The sequence below is a fragment of the Oryza brachyantha genome, chromosome 3 (genome assembly GCF_000231095.2).
Source record: "Oryza brachyantha chromosome 3, ObraRS2, whole genome shotgun sequence".
NCBI classification, from domain to species: domain Eukaryota; kingdom Viridiplantae; phylum Streptophyta; class Magnoliopsida; order Poales; family Poaceae; genus Oryza; species Oryza brachyantha.
The window spans coordinates 18,591,739-18,618,347 of NC_023165.2; the positions used below are offsets into that span (position 1 = coordinate 18,591,739).

General features: G+C 40.5%; 2 protein-coding genes across 2 annotated transcripts; one reads left to right on the forward strand and one right to left on the reverse strand.

Moving 5' to 3' along the window:
- Window positions 1–142: 142 nt before the first annotated feature.
- LOC102704136 (endoribonuclease Dicer homolog 2a) lies at window positions 143–15,639 on the reverse strand. Its single transcript, XM_040522011.1, has 20 exons — window positions 15,511–15,639; window positions 14,969–15,398; window positions 14,576–14,663; window positions 14,431–14,492; window positions 14,170–14,310; window positions 11,868–11,993; window positions 11,664–11,796; window positions 11,038–11,128; window positions 9,322–9,514; window positions 9,083–9,243; window positions 8,227–8,445; window positions 7,891–8,120; window positions 7,153–7,424; window positions 6,645–7,063; window positions 6,440–6,543; window positions 4,830–5,026; window positions 4,234–4,443; window positions 2,961–3,374; window positions 1,196–1,474; window positions 143–734 (listed from the first exon to the last, which is right to left on the reverse strand). Exons 1-20 carry the CDS (start codon window positions 15,603–15,605, stop codon window positions 369–371), a joined length of 4,230 nt encoding a protein of 1,409 aa, XP_040377945.1. The 5' UTR covers window positions 15,606–15,639; the 3' UTR covers window positions 143–368.
- Window positions 15,640–16,011: 372 nt separating this feature from the next.
- LOC121053821 lies at window positions 16,012–22,451 on the forward strand. Its single transcript, XM_040521775.1, has 5 exons — window positions 16,012–16,016; window positions 16,226–16,602; window positions 17,377–17,404; window positions 18,225–18,287; window positions 22,400–22,451. The coding sequence occupies exons 1-5, from the start codon at window positions 16,012–16,014 to the stop codon at window positions 22,449–22,451; spliced, it is 525 nt and encodes a 174-aa protein (XP_040377709.1).
- The last annotated feature ends 4,158 nt before the right edge of the window (window positions 22,452–26,609 follow it).

Below are 26,609 nucleotides of genomic sequence, written 5' to 3' on the forward strand. Positions count from 1 at the left end.
GAGTATAGGCCGACCGTCTTGAACCATCTTTTCCTTGGACAAAACAAAACGTTTTCTATACAATTTTTCATTTGCGGTGGATGTTTTCTGTACAATATGATGGTGTAATGTGCAACTAATGCTACTATATCGACAGAGAGAGAAAGGTAATGCTACTACTATATAGACAGGTGTACTATGCCCGTATTTGTAATTTACAAAATTGCGATTCAATAGTTGTATGTTTCGAATCATGAAACCTACCAGATTTCATAAGGCCCAACGTCTTCATACATCAAAAAGGAACGTTTCCAAATTACATATATGTATCCAACCAAAACTTTTCTATTGTGCCTGTATTGACTGTCAGCAACTCCTGCACTGAAGTATCACTGGACAGCAGCACCCTTTGGATCTTCGAGACCAGCCTTCAGATCTTTAAGTACAGCCTTTGATGCCAATTTTTTCGCCACTAACTTGGTGGGACCTGATTTTGTTGCGGAGTATGTAGTCCCTCCAGCCTTCACCCTTGCAATGACCGACGACACTCCATCAACATGGGTTTCTTCGTAGGTTATTTTGTATGCTCCGCGATCACAAAATTCTTGCAGCCCTTTCACCGGGTCAGGCTCAATGGTTTCTGGGGTAGCGAGAGGTTCTAACAGTCGTTTCATGCTTCTCCAAACAACATCCTTGTTAGACCTGCTGTCAACATAAATGGCACCGGCTATTGATTCGATCACATCCCCGAGAACCTGTTTGTTTTCAAGAAAAGCAATACATTCAGCTTAAGCCATTTGATTGATAAGATTCCAGAAGCGCACAAAACATAGGGTGTAACAAAACATATAAATTCTCGAATTACAGTTTTATAAAGCCTGAGAGAGCAAACTCATTGCTCATGGCATCTTGTGTTCTTGTATTAGAGCTCCAACTAAAATTCTTCTAGCGATCTCTATAATCCAAATATAAAAATAGGGCCCCATAAAAATAATGGGACCTGTTGCAATACAGAAATCTAGGAATACCGAGTAATGCAATGAAAAAGAAAAGCTGAACAAATCTACTGGACAATTTTTGTCATAACAGCCAAGTCTTTTTTTTTTCAAAAAAAGGATAAACGAAACCCTGCTATCAGATTGTCCTTGTCTTCACCAAACCAAAATATATGTGCAATATAACCACCTACAACAATCAAACAGTGCAGAAGACACACCTTTGGTAGACCAATGCCAGCTTCCCAGCCATGAGATGGGCCTGTAAATGATTGCCCGAAATTCTCGAGGTAGTAACTCATCTTCCTATGCAGTTCTGAAGACGAGTGAAGAATATACTTGTTCAATCCAGATTTAACAGCTGCATGTGCATAACAATTGTTGTTCACGGATGCAGATCTAAGATCTGTCAACAATTCCGGAGTACATTCAGGGTATTTGCTGTAGTAATATACAGTGAAAAGATGATCCAAGACAGCATCTCCAAGAAACTCAAGCCTCTGTAAGAGACAAACTTGTTATTAAACACAACAAAAATTCCCCTCTTATTACAGCTACTTGAGAAGTTTGTTTCAATTGAAGTAACCCCTCATGGTGTTGTCACTAGAGGCAAGAGCATCCCATTCACTCTACAAAGTGGGAGGCTATGTTTAAAAACTGTAATACAGCAATGAATGAACAAGTGAAACCTGTAATGTTAATTCAACTGTACAAAGATGTTACATGATGAAGAACCAAAATGTCACTGAACTAAGGTGCTTCATTCTCTAGAAGGCAACTACGTTTTTAAGAAAGAAGTTATTCTCAGAATTCTCACGTGCGATAATATTTATTATCACTAAAATAAATGTTGTATGGATATATTTTGCTATGTGACTATTTTAAAACTATCACAGGAGATACATAAAATAAACATCACTAGATTTGTCTTTGGAAAAAGGATAACTGTAAACTTATGACAAAGCTGCATCTCAGAAATTTATACTGTCAACCGCAAGAAACAAAAGAGGCACACCTAGCTAGTGTTAGGCCAACTATAATTAAACCGTATGTTTTCTAGAGTGCATGGAGAAAGTACTGCGGATCAATGAAAAAGTGCATTTGGTTACCAAGCATCGATTATTATTTATTATGGCTTTTTTAGCAGCAATATAGCTCTATCTAGACTGTATTGGAAGTAAAATTGTAGATGATAAAGATATATAGTTCTTGTTTAACTATATAGAACAACTAGTTTGTGTGTAAACATATAAGGATCAATATGTTATGTCAATTATAATATTATATTACCTCGTACCACAATAACTGCGTTTTTGGAATTTAAATTTGTCCCACAAAAGTACATCTGTGGCGTACTAGTAGTTTCATCAATCATCTCATATTCAAATATATTTTACCCCTATCTACCTCTCACTCCATTTCATCTCCTTATTTAATGAGGGACTAGTTGAATGCCTCTGCTTTCCAAAGGATAAAAATATATTAGGTTATTTCTATAATAAATAGAAAAATATTTTTCATGAAATATGTGATCATCTTTTTTATATAGAAAATATCGATATCAATTTGATTTTATGTGGATATCCATCTAGAATTGATTGATTTTTAATATTACAAAGTTAAAGGGGGTAAATTGAAAAAATGCAATGGGATTAGGCGGTGATGGCAGTGAAATCTGCCACCACCACTAGAGGCTTTTATAGTAGTAAAGATATTTATATCATTTTGTCTTGCAACTAATTTGCCTCTACCATGCTATAAATGCACTTATATTGGCACAGAGGGAGTACTATGTTTTGTAGGCTGCATTTAAACAATCTAAATAGATAAATTTCTATGGAAAGTAATAAAAATTCACTGAATATAAAATATAGAGACTCGTCAAGTTAGAAGAAATGTTATTTAGAAATTTGCACTATGTTGTTGAGCAAAGACCAAAGGCAGAATAAAGCACTAAATAGACATGGTAGATGCTTTTATATCAACCTGATAGCATGCCGTTGGACCAGAAGTCTGATATGAGCCATGTGTCAGTGCTTCGAGCAATAATGAAGGATCATTGAACTTATAACCAAGCATTACCTCCAAGGTCCTCACATTAATGAACTCTTCAGCTTTGATTGAAAGTTTCCTTTCAACTGGAATTTCTGTGTAAAATTCTATATTCATCCCTAATGATTTCATCATAAGAAATGCTGCCTTTTCACCAGCAGTACTGAGGTAGGCTCCAATTAAAGCCTCAACTGAATCTGCAATCCTCTTACTTTTAATGGATATTTTCCTTTGGCTGTACAGACCATTGGGTGCTAGAAACGAAATTTTGCTGTTACCACTCTCATCACAATCCAGCCCTGGAATGACCCAATCTTTTGGGTTAAACTCTTCAGCATGAATGTAGCCCTGCCAAGCAAACATATAGGGCAAGAAATGTCATCCAGTACCCAGTGAAAAAACACAAATAAGCCTTACTTTGAAACATGAAAGGTAAAAAAAAGTGATATTTATGGTAAGCTAGCACAATTCAGTTTGGAATGAAAAAAAAAGGTATGCAAAACATTAGATGAAAGGATTAGTAAAAGTTAGTTGAAAGCTAGCACAATCTTTTCATGACATGGACTAATCTTTTCATGACATGGACCTAGTGACATTGTACCAGAAATTAAAACATTCATTAGCTGAAAGGATTAGTAAAAATCAGTTGAACAGATAAAATGGAAGCTAATTACTATTCCCACTGCACGCACCAAGTCCAAGATAGAATCAATTTCAAGGAAAGTCAGGTGGTATCATTCTCTCCATCATCCTCCAACCAATATCCTTATCAGTCAAAGTACCACAGTTTCAATGGTTGTGAAAGCAGACCATATCAAGCCAACCTCAGAACTGTCAGTGCCAAGTATGCAATCTAAGGGCTTAGGTTGTTGTTGACCAAAAATTGAGTAATATGGTTCAAGTTACTAACTTGTATTTACTTAAGGATCAGAACCATAAGGTTTTGGTCTAGACTAGGAGTCACCTAGCATACTCTAGGCACCTTGGCCAGCAATTCAATGCAAAAGAGTTCCTATTTTACTAACAAGGAAATATGTGGACCATTGCTTAATAGAGAATTGAGATATAGCAGTTACAGACCAGAATTGAAATAGACAAACACAGTAGGCACATCTGGAGTACTCCGAATATTGCATAACATTATCAAGCCCGACTTCTACATCACTAGATAAATAAAAATTACAGTTAGCATCAGGATCTATAGTACCACAAGATTGTTGTTGCAGGCCAGCTGGCATAGAGCTGCATTGGATATCACGTTTTTCTTCATCTTGGTTAATATGCCTTCATGTTCAAGCCTGTATTCACTAAAAAGGTGACGAGTTGTAACATATTTGAGGAAAGAATCCCCAAGCGTTTCTAATGATTCCTGTGAAAATTCTTCTTGGCATTTCTTCGTTGTTAATGCTTCTAGGATCTGCAACTCATGAAAAAAAATTGCAAAATCTACATGTAAAAAAGTGCATGGGGAAAGAAATTTATTCAGGTAAGAATATTCAGATTGACATGTGCATTGGTAACACTGGAAAATCCAAACCAAGAAATAGTTCACGAATCTTTCCTTTTAATCAAATATTCTTATCTCTAGTGTTATAATATGCCCATCCAAGATGACCGTACATGGTTGTACAGATAGTACATACAACACATCATCAAGCAACTCTATAAGAGCCTTAACCAATAATGCAAACGACTTTTTGTAGGCGTTTAGGCATTTTTGTAGGGAGATATGACTACCATATAATTGATCTAGATGCTTCCATAATTGGAAATGAATAGGAAAATATTGATGCAGAAGTCAACCTTCAAAATCGGAATGTCAAACTGCTGCATTGTTGGGGCCAATTGGACCTTTAATTTCACAGAGAGAAGCATAGATTGTATGCGGAACATTATGGATGGAACATGTGAGAAACTGTACAGAGTATTAGCTGACACTGGTGACATGATAATGCTGCACAGTTCAGGTGGCAACTGAACACCATATGTATCACCAGGTTCTGAAACAAAGAAAAATGATGATCAAGTCAGCAATGTGTGCACGTGTAACTCTTTAAAGACAGTACAATCAGTATTCTGTTAACTGGACTATCGCCTAAGAGTTCAGTTATAACCCATTACAGAAGCCTCATCGAAAGCTCTACAACATGTAGGGGCTTGTGCTAGATTGACCATAATTTTAGGGTACGTCAAATATAATTGATTCCAAATAACTCACTGCCATGTACTCCCTCCATCACAAAATAACTTTATTTTTAACTCATCGCACACCTACCAATACAAGGCTAAAAGACTAAAATACCATCCATTTTATCAAATTCCAATACATTTATCCACTACTTTCTATTTCCAATGCATTTACTCCTTGCTTTCACAAACTCCAATGAATGCTTACTCCTAAAATGAACTTATTTTGGGACAAACTAAAATGGTTAAAAATGACCTTATTTTAGGATGTAGTAATACTGATACTAATTGCATATTTTGCTCACTGTTTATCATACATTGTCCCCAAAAAATAGCATATCATTTCTTTTCACTTCATTTCATCCCTCAACCCATTTCATGGAGAACCAGTTCACCTACACACGTTTTTTTATGGCATCAAAACCAATATCAAAAAGGGATGGCTAGCATACTCCGACTGTTTTTTTATTAAATGACACTAGTTCATTTTTGAACCAACCAATGACATTTAGAAAAGATTGGAGGGGTGCATAGGTGCTCACCAATTTTGTGCCTTCCCACAGCATGATACCAAAGTAACTACACAAACTTTGCAGATAATGCTAAAGAAGCCAAGCTACCAAGCAACCCATGATTCTGTGGTAATATAGTACAATCTTGATAGTATTATGTAAAGTACAATTACTGCTATTAAAAATAAAGAAGAAATATGGTAAAAGATGATCGAGCAACAATAACATAAACCATATGCATAGTACATGAAAAAAATTATGACATTAAAATTGAAAAATGAAATCTATGTACTAAATAATTTATCTACAAAAGGCTACAGTGCCAAGCTATTTATATCGAAAGAGCTTATTGGCATGTTGTACACTCACATAGTAAGAACTGACAGTAGAAAGAAATCAACATTTCAAAAAGTAGCGCTGATACATCCACCACATTCAGTTCAGGTAAATAAATTTTACAGCAAAAAAAGGTCAAGCAAGAGTATACATTTGGGAGTACATCTTTTAGCTTTAGTTTTACCTGAACTAAAGAACCAAAAAAAAAGCCCATCAACACGAATAGAATTTATTGTCTAATCATACATGTAAATGTCCTCCATAATGTCCAACAGATCAACTTCAATGGTTTAGTCACAGAATAGTCTCAACACATGTCAAAACAGATGATAACAGGATGAAAACACTATGCAATGATAAATGCAACCAGAAAAGAACCTTTTTCCTTTTTAGAGTAGCACTTGTGGAGGAAGTTCCGCACTTTTACAAGTTTACGGGCAGCCAAAAGTGGTTGATTTTCACATGTCAAAGTAAGGCCATGCCTAAAAAAATGCAAGAAACAAGATACATCTGTGCGTTCAGAGCTAACAGGAGCATGTATGATTCATAAACATGAACTAATACCAAAAGGGAAAACATATACCTAGTCTTGAAATGGTCTTTGTAGGTAACATAACTCCCATCATGTCGAGGCATAAGAGAATTCGCATTTAAGTCAAGAAACCCCGTAACAGCATAAAACCTGTTATTATGTGGGGTAACAACAATGGAATTTTTAAGGATGCACCTGCAGAAAGGACCATCGTTTGTCTGCAGTAAATCAACGTCTTCACAAGAATGGCAGTGTCTCATATGTTTGCCGTTAGCTTCATATACTGGTGAAGCTGAAACTTTCATACTGCACCAATCAATTTTGCCAGAAACTAAAGGCAGAAGTAGATAGACCACACCAATAGACACTTGCATCTCATGGGAGTATTTTATAGCATTGCTAACCACCAAATGGTCATCACTAATAAGCAACGAAAGAATAGTTGTTTGAAATCTTCTAGCGATAATCACCTGGAAAAACAAAGTTTCATAACCTCAACAAAAGGACTAAACAATGTAACCTTATTATCACAGAATTGGAGAAGATAAATTAGACTTACCTGTTCTTGATTGAGATGAATGATGCCAGCATAGTTCATGGTAACACATGCATTGTCTTGCCCACCTGGCATTTGGAATGAGATGGAGGTGAAATCAGATCCCATATCACACTTGACAGCTAACAATATGTCAGTTGGAGAATCTGTTTCAAGACATCCTTCCAATGAGATTTTGTAGCAATAATATATGCCTTGATGAGAAAAGGAGCACCAATTGTCCACAAATTCTTCTGGAAAGTAAGCAGGCTGCTCGTGTTGGTATTTCTCAACAACTATATGAGGAACATTTAAGCGACATTAGTGCCAAACCCCAATATACTATATTAAAATGAAAAACTGACTTTTAAAAAAATAAATGAGTGATCTGGTACTTTCATGATTAGTAGTATCAAACTTGGCAAACAAAATAGGTAAGTTGAATAAAGTTGTCTCTGTTATGAGACAGGCAGCATCACATGTATTTAGTCTATGAAATATATCAAGTGTAAAACTGTAGTGCACAAAACACATTTCCTATTGTACCTCCATATATAATTAGATTTTCTCATAAAGTAATTAACTGTATAGTGTAAATGAGTTTACAGTTTTTCATAAAATGTGTAAAATTACTTGCTTATGTTACTGCAATATCACAACTAGCACAACAAACAGCTCCCTGTATAATCAATTAGAATAATAACATATAAATTGTAATAACTGGAACAAAAGGAATTAATCCGTTTAGCTGAATAACTATACCAATGTCAGCTTCTTCATCACATGGAACACCACCTAATTCCGGTAATAGAAAATCTGTGAGTGCACCAATGGCATGTAGTTCTTGGCAGGCCTTAAGGCAGACAGTCTCCTTGAGAATAGAAACTTCTCCTTCAACATTAACTGTCTGCACAGGACTGCTCTTAGGAAGATACAGAGTGCAAGTACCAGATGCCTTGTCTATATAGAATCTTGGGAAAGGTTTAAAATATCTAGCAAGAAAAAATATCATCCATCATAAACTTAAAGCACTTGTGCCAGAAAATTCTGTGCATACAAAATAAATGAAAACCATTATGTGTGAAACAGAAAACTAACTCATCCGATGGAAGCTTCGAGCAGAAAAAATAAATTAACGGAACGCTTGAGTTTAGAGTCACAATTGCTCCAGTTGACTCGACGCGGTAATAGGTTTGCTCACACAAGGTGTTCTCAAGTGGTTGACAAGAAATTGATCCCAATCTCAGAGATTCTTCCCGCATTATTTGCCCGCTTGCGAGAAACTTCTCTGCCTTAGTACGAGCTTCTGTGTCCCCTCTGATGCAGAAACATTTGTATCATCATGCAAAGTAATATGTAAAACAAGTATGATGACAACAAAAGGAGGTTATCGCGTCATCTAGAATCAAAATGGCAATGAATAAATCACCTTATGGCCAAATAATATGGCATCATTGTAGTACTTAGGAAAACTAGATAAGAAATAAATCCCCAGAAATTACCAAAGTACAATTCCCAAAACATAGCCATAAGCTCAAACCAGTTCCCACCATCCAAGAGAAACATCTATTTCAGTTCAAAAATGATTACCAGGATGATACAGCTTAGGAACCACAAGATAATTTTATAATAAAAAAGAGAGCTTTATAAATTCCTATTATATCCCAGTACAAGCTAGCTTGGAAAAAAGAGTCAACGCTAACATTTAATGCCACTAACTATGGATTTTGATTCACTATAGAAACCAACTGATGAAATGGGAAAAGCAGTATCTAATATAGGTATTGTTACTGCACTAACCAGAGATTGTTTATCCAGTGCATACTACTCTATTGACAAAATGTGAAAAACAGTAAACAATTTCCACAGAAGACAAACAATTCTCTAAACATGAACAGTTAAGTAATGAATTTGCAACAACAAATGAACAACAGCAACAGAACTGAAAACATGCCTTCTAAGAAGTAAAAGATAGTCAGACTTTTGCATCCTAGCTCGACCACGGGACTGTATAAAGCTGCATACAGTTGCTGATGGATCAAAGCGAATTACCAAGTTACAACTTGGCACATCGAGACCCTCCTCCAAAATTTGTGTGGCGATAATTATATGCACCTGCATGAACATCATTTTCTCTCAAAAAAAAAGCAGCATACTAGTATGATTTAACAGTGCCTGTAGCTAATGTCAAACCTTTCCTTGTCGAAAGGACTCAACAATTTCTGTATGATTTTTCCTGCTCTGAGATTGCAAACCAGAACGATTTCCTGCCATGTGCTTAACAATCCACCCAGACATTTGATGAATAGAAGAAAGGAGAGGCTCTAATACTATGCTTGTGATAACTCTCTCAACAAACACAATGCATCTCAATTCTTGCATATGCCTAAGAGAGAGATGGAAAGAGATGTTACTTATTGAATGAACAAAGAACAAAAAGTTTGATACAAGAAACTAGCATCTCTTATAATCAACAAGTTACTTTAGGACACATTTTGCATATTGTGAATGGTATGAGATTATATAGTTTCATGCAACTTGATTAAACTTCAGTATCCACCTAAGAATTAACCTATGAAAGAAAGTAATGGGAAATGGAAGTAGATAGAAGGAGAAGTTCAAGCAAAATAAGTTTGTCGAACGAAAACAATAGCAGTACTGGAATGTATCAATTCTTTACTAACAGGAGTTGGTGTTGATGGGTTGTGCTCTAAAACCCAAACCTTCAACCAGTCTTTTGGTGAACAGATCTGCATATGTGTACTGTACTCATTTGTACTTCTGTTGAATCATTTAGTAGATGATTGAATTCTGTTCAAACATATAGTGTTGCCAATCAGTGTAGTAAGTTGGACTATTGGTGTCGAACAGACAAGCTACCATCATGATATTAATTGGAGTATGGATGATTGCTCAGAATTACATTGAAAATTTGTCGTTCACAAATAAAATATATGTTTACTTGATCATTTAATTTTATAGATGCATAAACATGTTATGTTTATAATACTACAAAAAATATTTATGAACTTTTTTCCTGACACTAAAAAGATGCATGTCTGCTATATTGGCTGGCATCGAAGGCAACAAAGACATGCTACTATGTATGGTGTTTATCCCTTCTGAGCTTAGATTTGGCTTGTTCTCAGTTTTTGACATGCAGAAGTAGAACAAAGTGCCAGCTCAATAGTCAATACAGCCACTAAACAGATTAATTGGTAGATTAGTTGCGAATCACTTGAATAATTAATTGTGCAGGCCGGCCACTTTGACACTTGCTGAACACAAGAATACCAAGCATCAAGTCCATGTTGTTTTTGTTCCCGTCTACGCATAATCGGACATATAGTCGGATGTATAGATCGCCTTTTACCACACTCTTGCCAATTGTTCTAATATAAATATTACAACTGTGTTTTTTTTCTTTTTTGTATTTGTGTAAGCCAACTTACAACATGTTTATTTGAGATATGTCACAGCACATCAGTAAATAGGCTAATTCTCTGGGAGAAAATTCTTTGTTTTTTTTTTCTTTTAGATATTCAAATGTAATAGATGGGGCATTAAAAAGGGCTAAGACATGCATATTTTAAATGTTAAATATAGTTTCTCTCTGTCCTGGTCATCCAAAGGTTTTTTCCAATTTCTGATTATCTAAAAACAATGCATCCCACTTGATATTAACTGAAAGCAGACAATTTCAAAGTAGATTTTAAGAAAATGAAAGAATACACCAACTGTCATACACCCAATTGGCCTATTCAAAACCTATAAATAGAACATTTAGTCAATGCAGAGGGAATGTGAAATATTACCAATACAAATATAAGAATAGCCAAATCAATGCAATCTCCAAGGAAATGATATGAAATATTATCGGGAAAAAAACAGAACTGGGTATTTTATCACCTGTATTTCAAAAGAGATTCGATAAGACAATGAACTTTGGATGTCAATATCCCATCTTGCACATCAGTTGGAAAATTGTCGCCAATATGACCTAAAAAATAGCAAAGAGTCAAATAAACATGGTAGGACTGATAAATTGGAATATGTGTGTGGATACCAACGGTGGTTTAATATCCAGTTAGGATTGCAACTCTACCATAAGTGGATATATATTCAGCAATTTATCATAGCTCTGGATATAACATTTTTCTAGGTATCCAGATAGCAATCCATGCATACAACAGCCTACACATAACATTTTATTAGGTATTCAGATACTCCCTCCATCCCAACATAAGCCCATTGTAAGCCTCCACCATTTGTCCCAAAACAAGTTAACTTCTTTCACTTTACCTTCAGTGCCCCTTACTACCCGCCCACCAATAGTAATTTCATATTAATGAGGAGCAGTTTTGTCTTTTTTCACTCCATCTTAATTTGTGTTCCAATGGCTAAAGGAGTAGTTTTGGGATGGAGGTAGTTCCAAATAATGTGATACAGACAACCAAGAACAGAACATAAATAGCACAGCATGCGCTACGCTGTAGAGGGTATGCTTATGAAAGCCAGAGCTGTGCAGTATGTACCTTTCTTCAAGAAACATGAAAGTTCTCTATGCACTTCTTCGCTGTAGTTGCTAACGAAGCTTTCAATATTTTTATCCAATATTTCACCCCAGAAGGATACGCTGTTTTCCTGATATGATTGTACCTCAGCAGCCTGAAAAACAATGTTCAAGATAATTCAGGACTCCACAAAAGTAGTGTGTGCAGAGAAATATTTATTCATACCTTTGCTGCCAGCCATACTCCTAGGTTATCTACACAATATATAAATGTCTGGCTTAACCTTGATATCCTTTGCTTAGCGTTTTCCAGAGATGAATCATGTAGTTTTCCCTTTAGAGCTTCTATATGCTAAGAGAATTAAACAAAAAGTATATATGTAAAGCATTACAAAAAGAATGTCAATGCATTCTCAATAAACAACTTCATGCTTAACAAATTGAAATTTATCATATTCAGGCCAGCACAAGAAGCCAAGAATAACAGCCCCATGGCATGCAAAATTAAAGGTCTGACATATGCTCTAAGTAAAAAAGAAGAAAGTGTCACAACAGGTCTAACAGTCTTTAAGAGACCATCATTAAAAACTGCCTTTTGAGCTAAACTGCACTTTGCACCAGCTATGTTGCATAACTGCAATAAAGCCCAACTTTCAGTTAGTATAATCCTGCTTATCCTTTACTTAGCTAGTAAGAAAATATACAGCTGTTTAACAGCTGGTGGTAGTAGTAAAATTGAATTACTTTAGCTGTTATTTAACTGTAAATAATAGGTCAAATAGTATGGCGGTTACTGCAGAACTGACTTACAAGTCCTATAAAAGGGCATGTACCTTTCCCAAGTTAGCAAGTTTGTATTTCACAATATACTTGTGATAGCTTCACTCACCTTCTGCTCTCATTTAGCTACTTCTATTCCAATAATTGGTATTAGAGCTATGTGAGGACTGAGAGAGAGAGGGATGGCGTCTGCACCCGCTGGCTTTGGCAATCCTTCCAGGTCACCAACATGCAGGAACCGTCGCCCCTCTGTGGAGAGTTCAAGGTTGAGGCAATGGGTCTCAGGAGCCTGTGGGGCAGAGGACCGTGAGGGAGATCAGAGGCTGGAGATCATATCCCAGTCTCATGCGAACCAACAACACCGAGTGGTCGCTGCTGATGAAGGTGATGCTACAAGCATGTAAGCTCTGGGATGCCATGGAGGATGGCACCTGCGATGAGCAGCAGGACAAGGTGGCAATGGAGGCCATTCTGCGAGCTGTCCCCAGCGAAATGATCCCATTGCTTGCCACCTAGGACACCGTGAAGCAGTGGCGTAGCTGTAGGGTGGTCCGGGTGGTCCCTGGACCACCCAAAAAAATGGCCGACAGACCCCTTATACCCAAATAAATAAATAAAAGAAAATGACGATTCTGTTCATTTATTATAATAAGACAGAAAGTTATGTGGGATGCAATTATTAAAGTAGCTTTTATTAAATTTAGCCTTCCAGAGTTTAAATTTTATGTTAATATTAGATAATGTAAATAAATTATTTAACTAAAATTATCCTTAAAATGAGTGAACTTAATATTGTAGTGACTCTAAAATTAGTGTATCATTTTGTTGTTGCAATGTTTCTAAAATTAGTGTATAAACATGGCATTGCAAGTTCTTGAATTACCATCCAAACTTAATAACTTGTAATTACAGTGTGTGCCAACCTATAATTAATTATGCAAAGCTACAATAGTCACTATTAACTAGTAGTTTGCTGCTATTTTATCAGATTTTGTTTAAATAATCAGATTAACAAATGTTTGAATGACAAATAACTTTGAATGTTTGGTTTATGTAATTGTATTTGAAAGAATCTATAATATACTATTTGTATTACTAAATTAAGCCATAGTGTTAGCATGGGTATAGTACTAGTTTAGGACAAAAAGTAGACGCTTAAACCACTTTGTTTTAGAATACAAACCAATATTCTACAATAACATAGGAGTTGGGAGCTGTACAGAGTTGACCCTACCTAGTCACCCACTATCCACCATGCCTCCTCTCATTTCCATTAATTCTAACAATTCTCCTAACTTAATCTCTCCTGCCAACTAGCTATCCCATGTATCTTGCTCCAAATTGGCCACCATGCCCATAGTGAACTACAGACCAAGCTAATATAGGGTACTCCAATAGGAGTCTTACCACTCTCCTTCAATTAGCATGTCTTGCAGAGAGCTACTAAAATTAGTACAGTACTCAACTTGTCTGCATGCACAAGTAACTAAACAATAGAAAGCACTAGGGGTCATTGTTTGGCTTTCTCATAGAAAAAGTCAAATAGCATATTTGGAAATGAAAAATAATTTGTGAATAAAAACTTTGTATACATATTCTTAGCGATCTAAAAGTCACTGCTAGAAAATAAACTTCAATAAAAAAACTCCAAAATCAACTCCAAATTTAAGGTTGAAAATTCAAATTTTGGCATATAAGCATAACCAGAAGTGAAAAGATGGGGTGTAAATATAGAAAAAAGATAGTACCTTTTTTGTCAATATATACAAACAACTCAGAATATTGTCATGCAACTCAGACGAAATGTTGGAATCATCGTATTGCACTATTTTTGTAGAGGCAAATGGTATGTACTCTGACAAAGCTGATTCACTATCAACAGTGTACACCTTGAACAAGAAATTGAACAACGTTTATTCCCAAACACCCATACAAATAACTGAATTAGGAAGAATGATTATTGTAACTGCAGGCATCATGCGATTTAACTGATTATTACATAATCTGACCTTGGAATTCATGAGATCCTCAATCTCAGATATTTGCTTTGAATAGTGGTGCCGATCCAAATCTATAAGAGGAACAGTGTGACAGATTACATGGTCAGAGAGGCTGTGCATAAAACATACCAAGGGATGATCACTTCGCCCTTACCTTTTGAATAAATGAGCGAAGCAGACATCCCAAATATCCTCGGCAGAGGGTCAGCCGGGCTAGAAATCAACTGGGGGTGATAAAATTCCTACAAGCAATGTGGCATTGAATGATTTGTCTAAATTGGTGATAAGGGGAGGCAGGGGAAGGGAGACATCCAAGATTCTGAATGAATATGTGGCGAAACAAACGTTAGGTGTCCCAACTAGATATGAAGGCTTGGGTGAAGCCTTGGAGTTGTTGGAAGCTGCAGAAGAATCGTCAGAGGTTATAGGTGTTCCTATTTTGATGAGACAAAAGTGGAAAATGGGAGCAACTACTAACCACCAGATCAATAAATTTGCACGGAAAATACGAAAGGGCGGAATCGGGCGGGCTCAAATATTTCTGTACCTTAAAAATGCAGGCGTACGGCGAATTGCCCTTTGCGTGGTGGCACTCGTCGAAGATGAGCAGCACAATGTCCTGGAGGCGGAAGAAGCTGTGGCGGAGGTTGTCGAGGAGGATCTGCGGCGTCATGACGAGCACCTCGGCGTCCTCCAAGGCGGAGCGCCAGGTGGCGGCGTCCCAGAAGTCGACCCCCATGTCGCCGTAGAACTGCTTGACGACGAGGTCCGTGTGCGCCTCGACGACGCGCGCCTGCTGGCCCACGAGCACGACGGTGGGGACGAGGAAGACGGCGTAGCGGCGCGACGCGGGCCTCCGCACGCGGTGCGCGAACGCCCGCAGCAGCATCACCGCGATGAGCGTCTTCCCGGCCCCGGTCTCCAGGAACGCCAGCGTGTTCCCCCGCACCGCCCGCTCCAGCGCCTCCAGCTGGTACCTGCGCCCCATCCATCACAAAACCCCACCATTACTTACCACCGTCACTACGGAGGAACCGAACGGCGCGGCGAATCGCGACCCCACACACACACACACACACACACAATCACCATCTAGCCATTGTCCTCGGGTCGGGCGGCGGCGGCGGCGGGAGCGGCTCCGCCACCGCGGCGGCCCCGTCTCCGGCGGCGAGGGGGCCACCCATGGCGTCGGTGGCGGCGGAGGAAGTGGAGTTATTAGTTGGAGAGCGAGCGAGGTGGCGCTTGGGCTGCGCTTCTGCTGCCGCCTCCTGGGCGCGCGGCACGCCTCAGTCCTTGACGAGTCGCGCGTGCGTGTGTGATGTGTTTGGGCTCGAACATCATAATGATGGCATCGCCGTGTTTGTATTGTGGGGAAGGGAGAGGAGGAGGAATATCGGAACGCTTCGAGGCGAAGGATTTGCTTGCCTTGTCCGGTGCGTGGTGCGCTTTATGAGTTGACCGGGGAGACCGGTGGGAGGAGGACCATGGGTCCACGGGTGGCCGTTTGGCGTCAGGTGGGGTATATGGAAAGGCCGGGACGTCCTTCTGGCTTTTTGGGCGTGGATTGATTGCAGGTACAAATTCTCAGCAATGCCGTATTGCAGGCAAAGCCATCATCGCACAGTAATTTCCTATTAATTTGACTTTTAAAATATTTATATCTATACTAATATAAAAAAGAAGAGTTAGAGTTTCTCTATGTCTACCCAGCAAATATATGCAGGATTTACTCGATTCATTTTTCACCGTTAAATGTACATATCCAATGGTCAAAAATACTCTGAAACAACTCAATCCTACGAAGGACATTCCCTGATTACGCGCCATCCCATCCACTGAAATCGCCCACGCATGCCGCCCAGCGAAACGCCCGCGTCGACTGTCCCCAACCTCACCCCGACCGGTCGCCCCACTCCAAAATCGCCAACGCAGGTCGCCGCCGCCGCCCGCCCCACTCCGGCCGGCCGGCGCCCACCTCCGGCGCGCCAACGCAGTCTGCCGCCACCCGCCCCGCTCCGGCCGGCCGGTGGCCACCTCTGGCGCGCCACCGTAGGCTGTCGCCGCCGCTCCCGACCGCCGCCTGCCCCGCCCCGCTCCGGCTGGCCGGCGACCACCTCCCGCACGCCACCGCAGGGCGCCGCCACTGCGCCCACGTCGGCTCCCGGTCTCTCGACCGGATAGGTAAAAACATTGTCATCAGTCTGTCACTAATGGACTGCAATTATGCAAAGCACCTACAATCGTAAGGTAGCAGGGAAAAGATGTCAAGTTTAACCAAAAATGTGCTTCTCTGTCTTCGGTGTTTCATCGAATACAAGATAAAAAGGGAAAAAAAATAGAAAATACACAACAATGCAACGCTGAGGAACTCATCTTTCAAGTTTCTTAGCCCCTCAACACCAATCTTGCTCTTGGTTTGCTCTATTTCTTGAGAAATCATGTCAGTGTTGGCATGTCACCTACTTAATACAAGATCCAAATTGAGCCAAATCATGAGTAGATTTATTTTTTAGTTCAACACTTCAACTCCACTGCCTTGAAAGTTATTCATACCACTGGAACAACAAGATATAGTTCAGAAGGTGTAAAATTTGCATGTGCACACGAGAGCCAGAAAGAATGATGTAGATCAAATGATCATCAGCTCATCATTGGGTTTTAGTGGGTTGATTACTGGTTGCATCTCTCTTATGTGTTTATTTAGTTTGGGTGTTCGCACAAGGGTCACCGGTCCCAACATCCTGATTCCTGCATGGCAAATTTGTAATAGGCAGAAAACTGGACTAATCTAGAGAGTTGTAGATGAGCTTTTTTTTAATGTGTGTGGTCATCAGAGATCAAAATGTTATGTGAATTCACAGCCTCCCTTATGAATTTGAACTCACATTGCTAAAATCTTTGCTCACACTTTTTCTAAAAAAATCTTTGCTCATATTTTTTTATTACAATTTTCAGGTGGAGATGTATTTGGGAACAAAGTAAGGTATGTACCTTTGTTGAGAAAATTTTTAATGCTTCGATTTATTCTTCTCATGTCTAAGGGACCTTCCTGACTTGTCTGACCTCCAAGGACAATCTAGATCAAAGAGGGTAAAACACAAGGGATTTACATTTTAAATTAATTGGAAGCTTTTTGGGATATTCTAAAATATCCCAAAAGCATTTTAAATTATTAACAAGATTTAAATTTGAATTGCAGTCAATAAAATTTGCTCAAATAAACTTAATAAAAATCGGCAAAAATAGAGACAATTTCTTTTTTTCCCCTTCTTCCTTTTTCTTTTTTTTTCTCTTCTTTCTTTCTCCTTTTTTCCCTTTTCTTTTTCTCTTTTCTTTTTTTTCCTCTCCTGGCCGAACCCAACATCCATGTGCCTCTCCCCAGCCAGTACGATCTCCCCCTATCGTACTCCACCCTAACTCCCCCTCCTCAGCCGTGCAGCCCACCTCTCCCTCACGGTAATTCTCAAATCCCTCTCCTAGCATGACTCTATCTCTATCCCAATAACCAATTCCGATCCAATTTTTATCCCTTTAAAACCCCTTTTTATAGGAGATAGATAACTAGATTTATCTCTAGTTTTCTCCTATAAATAGACCCCCAAGCCCCCACCTTTTCCCCATCCTTTTTTCAGCCCGCTGCGCCCACCGCCTCCTGTCCAGCAGCTGCGCAGCAAGCCATAGCAAGCCATGCTGCTCCCTGTTCGCAATAGCCAAAGCCAATCTAATCCATCGCCGATCAACAGGTTCGCATATATTTCATTCTTGCGAATCAATCTAAACTCATCTACCGTTTAATTATTTAGGTTCCCTTGCCGAACAGCGAGGAAAAGCCGCAATCCGTTGCTGATCTCTCCACCGAATCTCAGGTTCCGTACATTTTACTCATGCGAATCAGTCTATCTTTGATCTACTGTTCAATTGCTTAGATTTTCTAATCTAATTAGCTAGCGTGAAATTGATCTACGGTGCAGGCTTTAATTTCGTACACATAGATTGGTTTAACGTTAAAGTCGTTTAGTTTCCGATTTAGCGAGTCGTTAAATCTCAATTTAATAGGTCGTTAATTCCTGTCCTTGTTCCGCTAACAGTTCATAGTTTCGGGTTTCGGTTTTGATTCGTCATGTGAATCTCTGATTCGTACATGTTTTAGTTCTGTTTTGCGAGTACACGTTCTGTTCGCAATTTCGCGAGCCGCGGCACAACCCACGCTCGAAGTCCCGTTTGCCTCCCTTTTCCCTCTCATCCGGCCCAGCCCTCCTCTTCCTCCCTCCTAGCCGACAAGGTCGTCAGCCTGCCAGCCCAACTCCCTTTGGCCTACTCCCCTCTCCCGCGTGGGCCGACCCAGCTCTCCCCTCTGGCCCACCGCAGCCCAGCTCGCGTCGCTCTCCTCCTCCTCTCTCCTTTTCCTGCCTGGGTCGGCCCATCAGCCGTGGGCCGCTCTGCTCAGCTCCGCCTCTCTCCCTTTGGCTCCGCCTCTCTCCCACGCGTGGGCCGAGCCATGGCCCACTGTCGCCTCACGCGGCCGAAGTCCTAAACACCTCTCTCCTCCTTGGGACACCGATAGGTGGGCCCCACCTGTCGGGATCTTCGTCCTGCTCCTGCCGCGCCGAGCCCCGATTGCCTTACGCTCAGCGTCGCCTCGCCGCCCCGCGTTCCTAGCCACGCCGCCGCTCTGCCGCTCACCCACGCCAACGCTGCGCCCTCGCCGCGCCCCGTCGCCCGCTTGTGCGACGCCGTCGTCGTGCCGCCGTTAGCCGCTAGCCGCGCCGCGCACTCGCGCCCACGCCTCTGCCTCACCACACGCGCCCGCGAGTTTGCCCGCCGCGTCGCCGCCGCGCTTCGCCTCTGCCTCGTAGAGCTGCCTCGCCGTCTGTGTCGCGTATGCCTCACCACCGTAGCTCCTGTGCACCGCACCGCCGCACCTCGCTCGCGCCGACCACGCCCGAGCCATGTTGCACCTCACGTCACCGCCTGCGCCAAGCCGCGTCGCGCTTGTTCGCCGCGCCGGTCGCATCTGTCACGCCACCTCGCCGGTGCCGCTACTCTCCTCGGCGCCGTCGCGCCACGTCGGCGACGTGTCTCGCCTCCGTCAACCTCGCTCGCGTCCGCGCCAGTGTGCGCGCCGTGACGCTGTCGTGACCCACGCCGCCTACCGTGTTCGCCCGCACCTGCCTCCCGCGCCCGCGCCACCACTCATCCGCTTTCTCTAGTCACCGCCGAATCCGCGCGCGCTCTGCCCGCGCCTGCCCTGCCGCCACGCGCGCAACGCGCGCCGCCGCCTTCAACCACCGCCTGCACTCCCCGGCGCCGCGCCAGCAACAGCCGCACCACCGCCAACCGCCTCCCCGCCCTTCCCGCGAGCGCCGCCGCCTCCCGCTCCTATTTAACCCTCATCGGTCGCGCCGCCTCCCTCTTTCGCCTCTCCCTCACGCCGCTGCTTCGATCTCCGCCGGCGCCGCTCCTCTTCGTACTGCCCACCGCGCGTCGTTGTCTTCCCGACATCGTCGCCGCCTCGGGACGTCACCGACCGCCATGGCTCACTCTCGTCACTCCTCGCCGTCGCCGCCGCACGCCGTCCCACGTCACGTCGGACGTCATTCGCGATCCTCCCCACCGGCGAGCACCGCCCTCTCCCCTCTCCTTCTTCCTTCCCTACCACCGCACCCACGCGGGTTGCCCGCCATTGCACCGCTCGACCGACACCGCCGCCACCCGATCCCGTGCTAGCGCCGCCGAGCAATCTCCGCTGCCGCCGCCGATCTACCTCGCCGCCGACCGTCACCACTTGTCCTCGGCCCTCACCGACTTGTCGCCATCGTCCCCGTCGCCGGTAAGCCGTCGCCGTCCTCCCTCTCCCTCTCTTTTCTTCTCTGCAACTGGACGCCAAGACAGTGCCGTCGCCGTGCCCTCGCACACTCCGGCCGTCGTCTTCGCCCCTCCGCCGGCCATCACCCTCGCCTCACCGTCACTGACGCGACCCCACCATCATCGAAGCGTCGTCGTGCCCGTGCATCGCTGCCGTCGTTCTCCCCGTGCCGGCCGCCGCCCTCCCCTTGTGCCACCGTTCTTAGCACCGTCCGCCGCAGCCCACCGGTCGTCGCCCTTCGCCGCCACTCGTCGGTCGTCCGCCGCCCCACCATCGCCGTCACCCGCCGTGTCGACCGGCCAAGCGCCATCGCGTCCCCTCCCGCACTCTCTCTATTTCCCCCCACTGACGGCTGGAGCCCACCCGTCAGTACTCCCTCTCTCCTCTCTCATTTGGGCCCCACCTGTCACTCACTAACTCCCCTCACCCCTCTCTGGCCCATGGGCCCCACACGTCAGCGCCTCTCCTCCCTCTCCTAGTCACTGACCAATGGGCCCCGCTCAAACAACCTCCCCCCTCCTGTCTCTCACTTAGCCCGTGGGCCCGCCCTGGCAGCCCCTCCTTCCCCTCCTATCTCACTGCCAAGTGGGGCCCAGCTGTCGCCACCAGCTTCTCCTCCGCTAACGTCAGCCCCTCCAATTAATTGTGCATTAAATTCATTATGGTTTTCTGTTTAGTTTAAAAACACAGTTAATCTTCTAAAATTCATATCTAATTCATCTAGTCTCCGTTTAGGTCCATTCAAATTTCATTAAATCCAGAAAAATACCAAGAATCCATTAAAAATAGTTTCTTTTTCTGTTTCAGTAGTTTTATAGTCTGTTTTTGCTTGTTTTGCCTTGTTTGTCGTAGGTTTTGACCTCGTCGCAGCGCCGTTCGTTCCCGAAATCATCGCCGAAGTTCCTCGTGGGTCTAAGCAAGGCAAATGGCATCCTTCTTTGAACATATTGATCCCATGTTTATAAAATCCCTGCTTTACATTCAAACATGCATTGTTTTATGCGAATCTATTTATTGTATTTATCTATTAGACAATTACCTTTATACCCTTTGATCCCCATTTATTATTATTGTCATCCCAGGGTTAATTTGACTAGACTTAGGGTTAGACAATGCTTAGTCATGCTTAGTTCAACTAGCTCACCAATTATCATTTAATTACTATTAGACTTAATAGACCTTTAATGGTTGTGACGATTATTCTCCCGATGTGGATTAATAATAACTAAAAATATTGCTTATGGTGGGCTGTGGGTGCATGGTTTTGAGACTCGTGCCCATAGCAATTAAGGACCGGTTCTCAGGAAACCCTGGAAATCTTACACGTACTAACCACAAGCCAGAATGGGCAACGCTGAGACTCGTAATCTAGCTTGTCCCTATTCGACGTACCAAGGCAAGGGTGAGCGTGATGGAGTATGGACGTGCAATCGTGGTGTAACGAAAGCCTCTTCTGCTTCCGGATTCACCAAAGCACAAGAGGGGACTGTTCGACTTGGTGTAAAGGAGGGGGTGAAACCTGAAGTGCGGTGCGATTATCTAGAGAGGGTTAGGTGAAAGGTCTTATCATGGTTTCCATACTGAGGTATCGTGGTGATACGTTGGGGAATGGTAACATGCTTGGGAGCCATGTCTTGTGGGTAAAGTTGTACATCTCTGTAGAGTAAAACTATTCGAATAGTCGTGCCCGCGGTTATTGGGCGAACTGACAGATTCACTGGGATTAGTGAACCTTTCAATAACTTAGTAATTTGGAACTGGTCTAACCCTGCGCAATGTGGTGTAACGTTGACAGTGGTTTGGGTCTGTCGCAACATGGTTTAATGTTGGGCAGAGGGTTGACCCTGTTGCAGGGTGGTGTAACACTGGACAGTGGTTTGGGCCTGTTACAACGTGGTGTAACATTAGACAGTGGATGATTATTTTAAATGTTTACTTTACTTTTTATTCAATCTATTTTATCTACCGTTTTGCTAAATTACTACCGCTTTTGTGTAATTTAACCTTAGCCTATTCTTGATACCCTATTGCATTCATTATTCCCTCTCTTGGGTGTTACTTGTTGAGTACGGTGGTTTGTACTCAACCTTGCTTAATTTTTTCCCTCACCAGAGCAAGACCTAGAGCCTGTGTCAGAAGAAGGTTGTTTCCAAGGTTGAAATAAGGTTCAGTCCGCCGTCGAGAATGCCTGTGGTATGGAGCTATCATCGCCAGCTGAAGCTGAAGATTAGTTGAGTTTTAGTTTGTTTTCTTTTTTTGCTGCATTTCGATAGACAATTGTTTTATTTATTTTTAAGTCGTGGAACTGTGTATTAATTTGTCATAGTGTGTACTCGGGCTGATTTCTGGACCGAGATTTAATACATGCTATTGTTCAGAAATTTTGTGTAAATTTCTGGGCGTGACAAGTTTTTAGGGAACCGCTGGAGATGAGAAAGAATTTTTGACCCAGTATCTTTTGGGATGGTCCCAATCCAAAATATTGGGAGCTAATTTTTGGGTATTTGTTGAAGATGCTCTAAGTCTCAAAATATAAGTGGATGTAGGTGTTTTTTTAACAGAGACAACGAATGGAGTTGGAAGTGTTAGGGGGGAATAAAATAAAAATAATTTTAAATGCAAAAGAATTGATGAGACAAATAGTGCGGTAGAAATATATATTTTTAGTATAAGAATTAAATCTTTAAAATGCTCATATCTATTATATGTAAAGCAATATAAAAAGGAGACACCACGTTTATTCTCACGGGTTATAAAATCCCACGTTAGTTGAAGGAAAATAAGAGAAAGAAAAGAAAAGTAATGATTTTTTTATCGGACCAGGAGTTTTTTAAGGAGATGTGATCTGATCTAGATTAAGGGCCTATTCATTTTGAAGTAAAAACAAGGAATCCAATCCGTAAGGATTGAATTTCTTTAAAAATCATTTGGTTTGTAAGAATGAATTATAGAAAAATCAAAGGAAATTTTTCCTTCCCACAAGATATAGAGAGAAAACGTAGGAAGATTTCTATCCACTTAAACTTCTTAGAAAAATTCTTGGAGTTGCCACCTCCACTTTTCCTATTCATTTGAAATTTCTCCAAACCGAATAAGCCCCCGGTAGATAACGTACCAGATCTACATTAGTAGATAACGTACCAGCACGATCAAGTCAGGATCCTAGATTTGACGATTTGGCTGCGTTCAGTTGGCAAAAAAATTTTGGGAGGGAGATCATATCCACGCGTACGGTCATATATATTTGAAGTATTAAATGTAGTCTAATTACAAAACAAATTTTAGATTCCGCCTAGAAACCGCAAGACGAATTTTTTGAGTCTAATTAATCTGTCATTAGCATATGTTGGTTGCTATAGCACATATGGCTAATCATGTACTAATTAGGTTCAAAAGATTCGTCTTACTATTTTTTCCGTAACTGTGTAATTAGTTTTATTGTTCATATATATTTAATATTTTATTTAGGTATCTAAAGATTCGATGTAATGTTTTTAGAAAAAGTTTTTGGAAACTCGGTAGACAATTGGATTTTTTGGAATTGGACACTTAAAAGAGAGCGTGATTTTTTTAATCTTTTGAAATCGGACACGTACATCTGCAGCTTTCTATAAGAGAAAAAAAGAAAGAAAAGAACACGATTTTTTTGGGAATCGGACACTGTTTCTATAAGACAAAAAAAAGAAATATCAATCGGACAAATATTTGCTACAACAAAAAAAATAAAAAAAAAAGATAAGTCTAGATATCATGTGAGAAAAATATTTATTTGTTACCAATTTATTTTGTAAATCGTGATGAAAATAAACGGTTGGATATCATGCAAAATTAAACTAAAAAATTTAATCTTATATGCCTAAAAATATTTAATTTATTTTAAAAGTGAACGCTATGTTCGGATGAATATTTGTTATAACAGAAAAGATCAGATCGATTGATCACATTTTCAATCGGACGAATATTTGTTGTACCAGAAAAGATTAGGTCGATAGAAAATATCAATCAGATGTGTCAACGTTTCTATAAGAGAAAACTAGGACTTAAAAACAGACAAAAAATTGGAAAAGAAACGGAAGGGAGTCAGGACTATGGAAACGGACGAGTATACTTGTAAGCTGTGTGAAACGCCTTGGATATTACGTGAGAAAAAGATTTATTTGTTACCAATTTATTTTGTAAATCATGATGAAAATGAACAGTTGGATATCGTGCAAGATAAAACTAAACAAGTTAATCTCATATGCCTAAAAATATTTAATTTATTTTAAAAGTGAATGCCATGTTATGTGAAACAGCCTATGGACAATCACAAATAAGTAATATATATAAAAGATATGTAAAAGAATATAACTATATATGGAGTATATATGGAGAAGATGGCAATATTAGTATGAAGATAAAGGAAAGAAGAGATATTATGCCATAAATTTTGTACATCTATGGAAGTAATATTCTTATATCTATTATATTATTAAGATAATATAAAAGAAGTCACTGTTTTATTTTGCGTGGAGCATCAAATGTAAAAGTTAGGTCCACGTTTAAAACTATATTACCACTTTTAATATTTGTATTTTATAATATAATATGAAATGATAACGAAGGTAGTCTGCCCAGGCTACGGTGCTAGTTTTAGATGAAGGTAACAGTTAGATTGCTAAACTCAAAGATAGGAAAAGATGAATATAACACGGGTTGTTCCTTATGTGTAATTCGGTTTTTAATCCTTAATGTGTCAACATAGTTTCATAGGCATAGGTGGTGGTTCATAAGTTCATTCTAGGTAATATCCCATACCAATATTAAGAATCGGCAGCATATTTTATTCAAAAAACTCTAATGATTTCAAACAGGACGTGGCTTTTATTATCTAACGGTCTCATCTTTTCACTTATAGTTATAAAGCAAAATTTAAATTTTTAACCTTAAATTTGAAGTTGATTTTGACGGTTTTTCATCGTTGTTTATTTTTTAATCTTTACTTTTAGATCATTAATAATATATATATATAATTTTTATTTACAAGATTATTTTTTTACAAATATGTCATTTGACGATGACCCCTAGGAATTGGTGTTTCTTGCAATAATAAGTTGCAGCTATAGCGCATATATTTTTTGTTATTCAAAATACATGTTTTCTTTATATTGGGGTGATAGTTTGTTTTAAGCATTGCAATGTCAAATTCGACCATGTATATAGATATAGTAGTTAGGTTGTGTTTTTTTACATAGATTATCTATAGATTTAATACCTAGCCCCTAAATCCATATAGTGATGGTGAGTAGGTCCACATTATAACACTAGACGTAGGTGCTAGAAGGCATAGTTAACAGACTAACCCCGAATGATTCTATCCTGAGTAGAATAACATCAAGTGGTTTTACTTGGATGATGCATAGCTCAAGGGCCAATACTTTAGGTGTCGTCATCCAGTACTTACGTTATTATTAAAAGACCAGTTGTTAGGTGGCATCTGAGTTCCAACAAGTGAGAGGTGGCATTAGAGTTCCAAAGTAGAGGTGGCATCTCATCTAAGTGGTTTATACCTCGTCGGGCGTACCAAAGTAGAGGTGGCATCTGAGTTCCGACATGTAAGAATACTCAGTTGGCAGTCCTCGTGAAGAATACCGACTGGTCCCAACATTACCCTTGGGAGATAAGCTCATAGCAGTGAATCATGTAACACATATATAGAGATCTAGACCCTATAGTATGAACAAGTATGATGAATAACATCTGATACACAATTTACTTTTATTGAGAGAAATCTAAGTTACATAACTTTTAATATAGGTAACCAATTTATCTTTTTGTCTTTACTCCATTATTTAGCCATATTATTACTTAACACTATGCATTATACACCCATCCCGACAAGACACATAATATGAAGAGTTAGCAACGATCATGAGCTGGCTTGTGAACGTGGTACCGTTCCCTCTCAAAAACTTTTAACGAAACTAGACTAACACTTAAAAAAAATCCAAGAATGTTTAGTGAATGCAACTATATATTTCTCCTCTCTTTGATTTTAATTTCCCTGGTAGTTGATTCGTTACGCTTAAACACTCGTTCAACATGAGGCTGAATTACATGGATTAATATTTAGGTTACTTAGGTATTTTTGCGATCATTAAGAGCAAAAACTAACTTATCTCTATGCTTTTGATTGTCTGCGAGTAGTATTTAGCACCTTAAATTATACACTCTACCCGAATAGCACCAGAGTACCATACACCAACACAGAACATAGTATAGCACCCGAGTAGGCATCAAGAAATAGAGGTTCACAGTTTCACACTTTTTTCTACTTGGATTC

Excerpts from the sequence above, each read along its gene's own strand:
- LOC102704136 (XM_040522011.1), bottom strand. The coding sequence starts at position 15,605 with ATGGGTGGCCCCCTCGCCGCCGGAGACGGGGCCGCCGCGGTGGCGGAG. Across the intron at positions 14,311-14,430 it reads AGGATCTCATGAATTCCAAG|GTGTACACTGTTGATAGTGA; the intron begins GTCAGATTATGT and ends TTCTTGTTCAAG. Across the intron at positions 1,475-2,960 it reads GTCCAACGGCATGCTATCAG|AGGCTTGAGTTTCTTGGAGA; the intron begins GTTGATATAAAA and ends TGTCTCTTACAG.
- LOC121053821 (XM_040521775.1), top strand. Across the intron at positions 16,603-17,376 it reads CCGGTCTCTCGACCGGATAG|GTGGAGATGTATTTGGGAAC; the intron begins GTAAAAACATTG and ends TACAATTTTCAG. Across the intron at positions 18,288-22,399 it reads ATCTCTCCACCGAATCTCAG|AGCAAGACCTAGAGCCTGTG; the intron begins GTTCCGTACATT and ends TTCCCTCACCAG.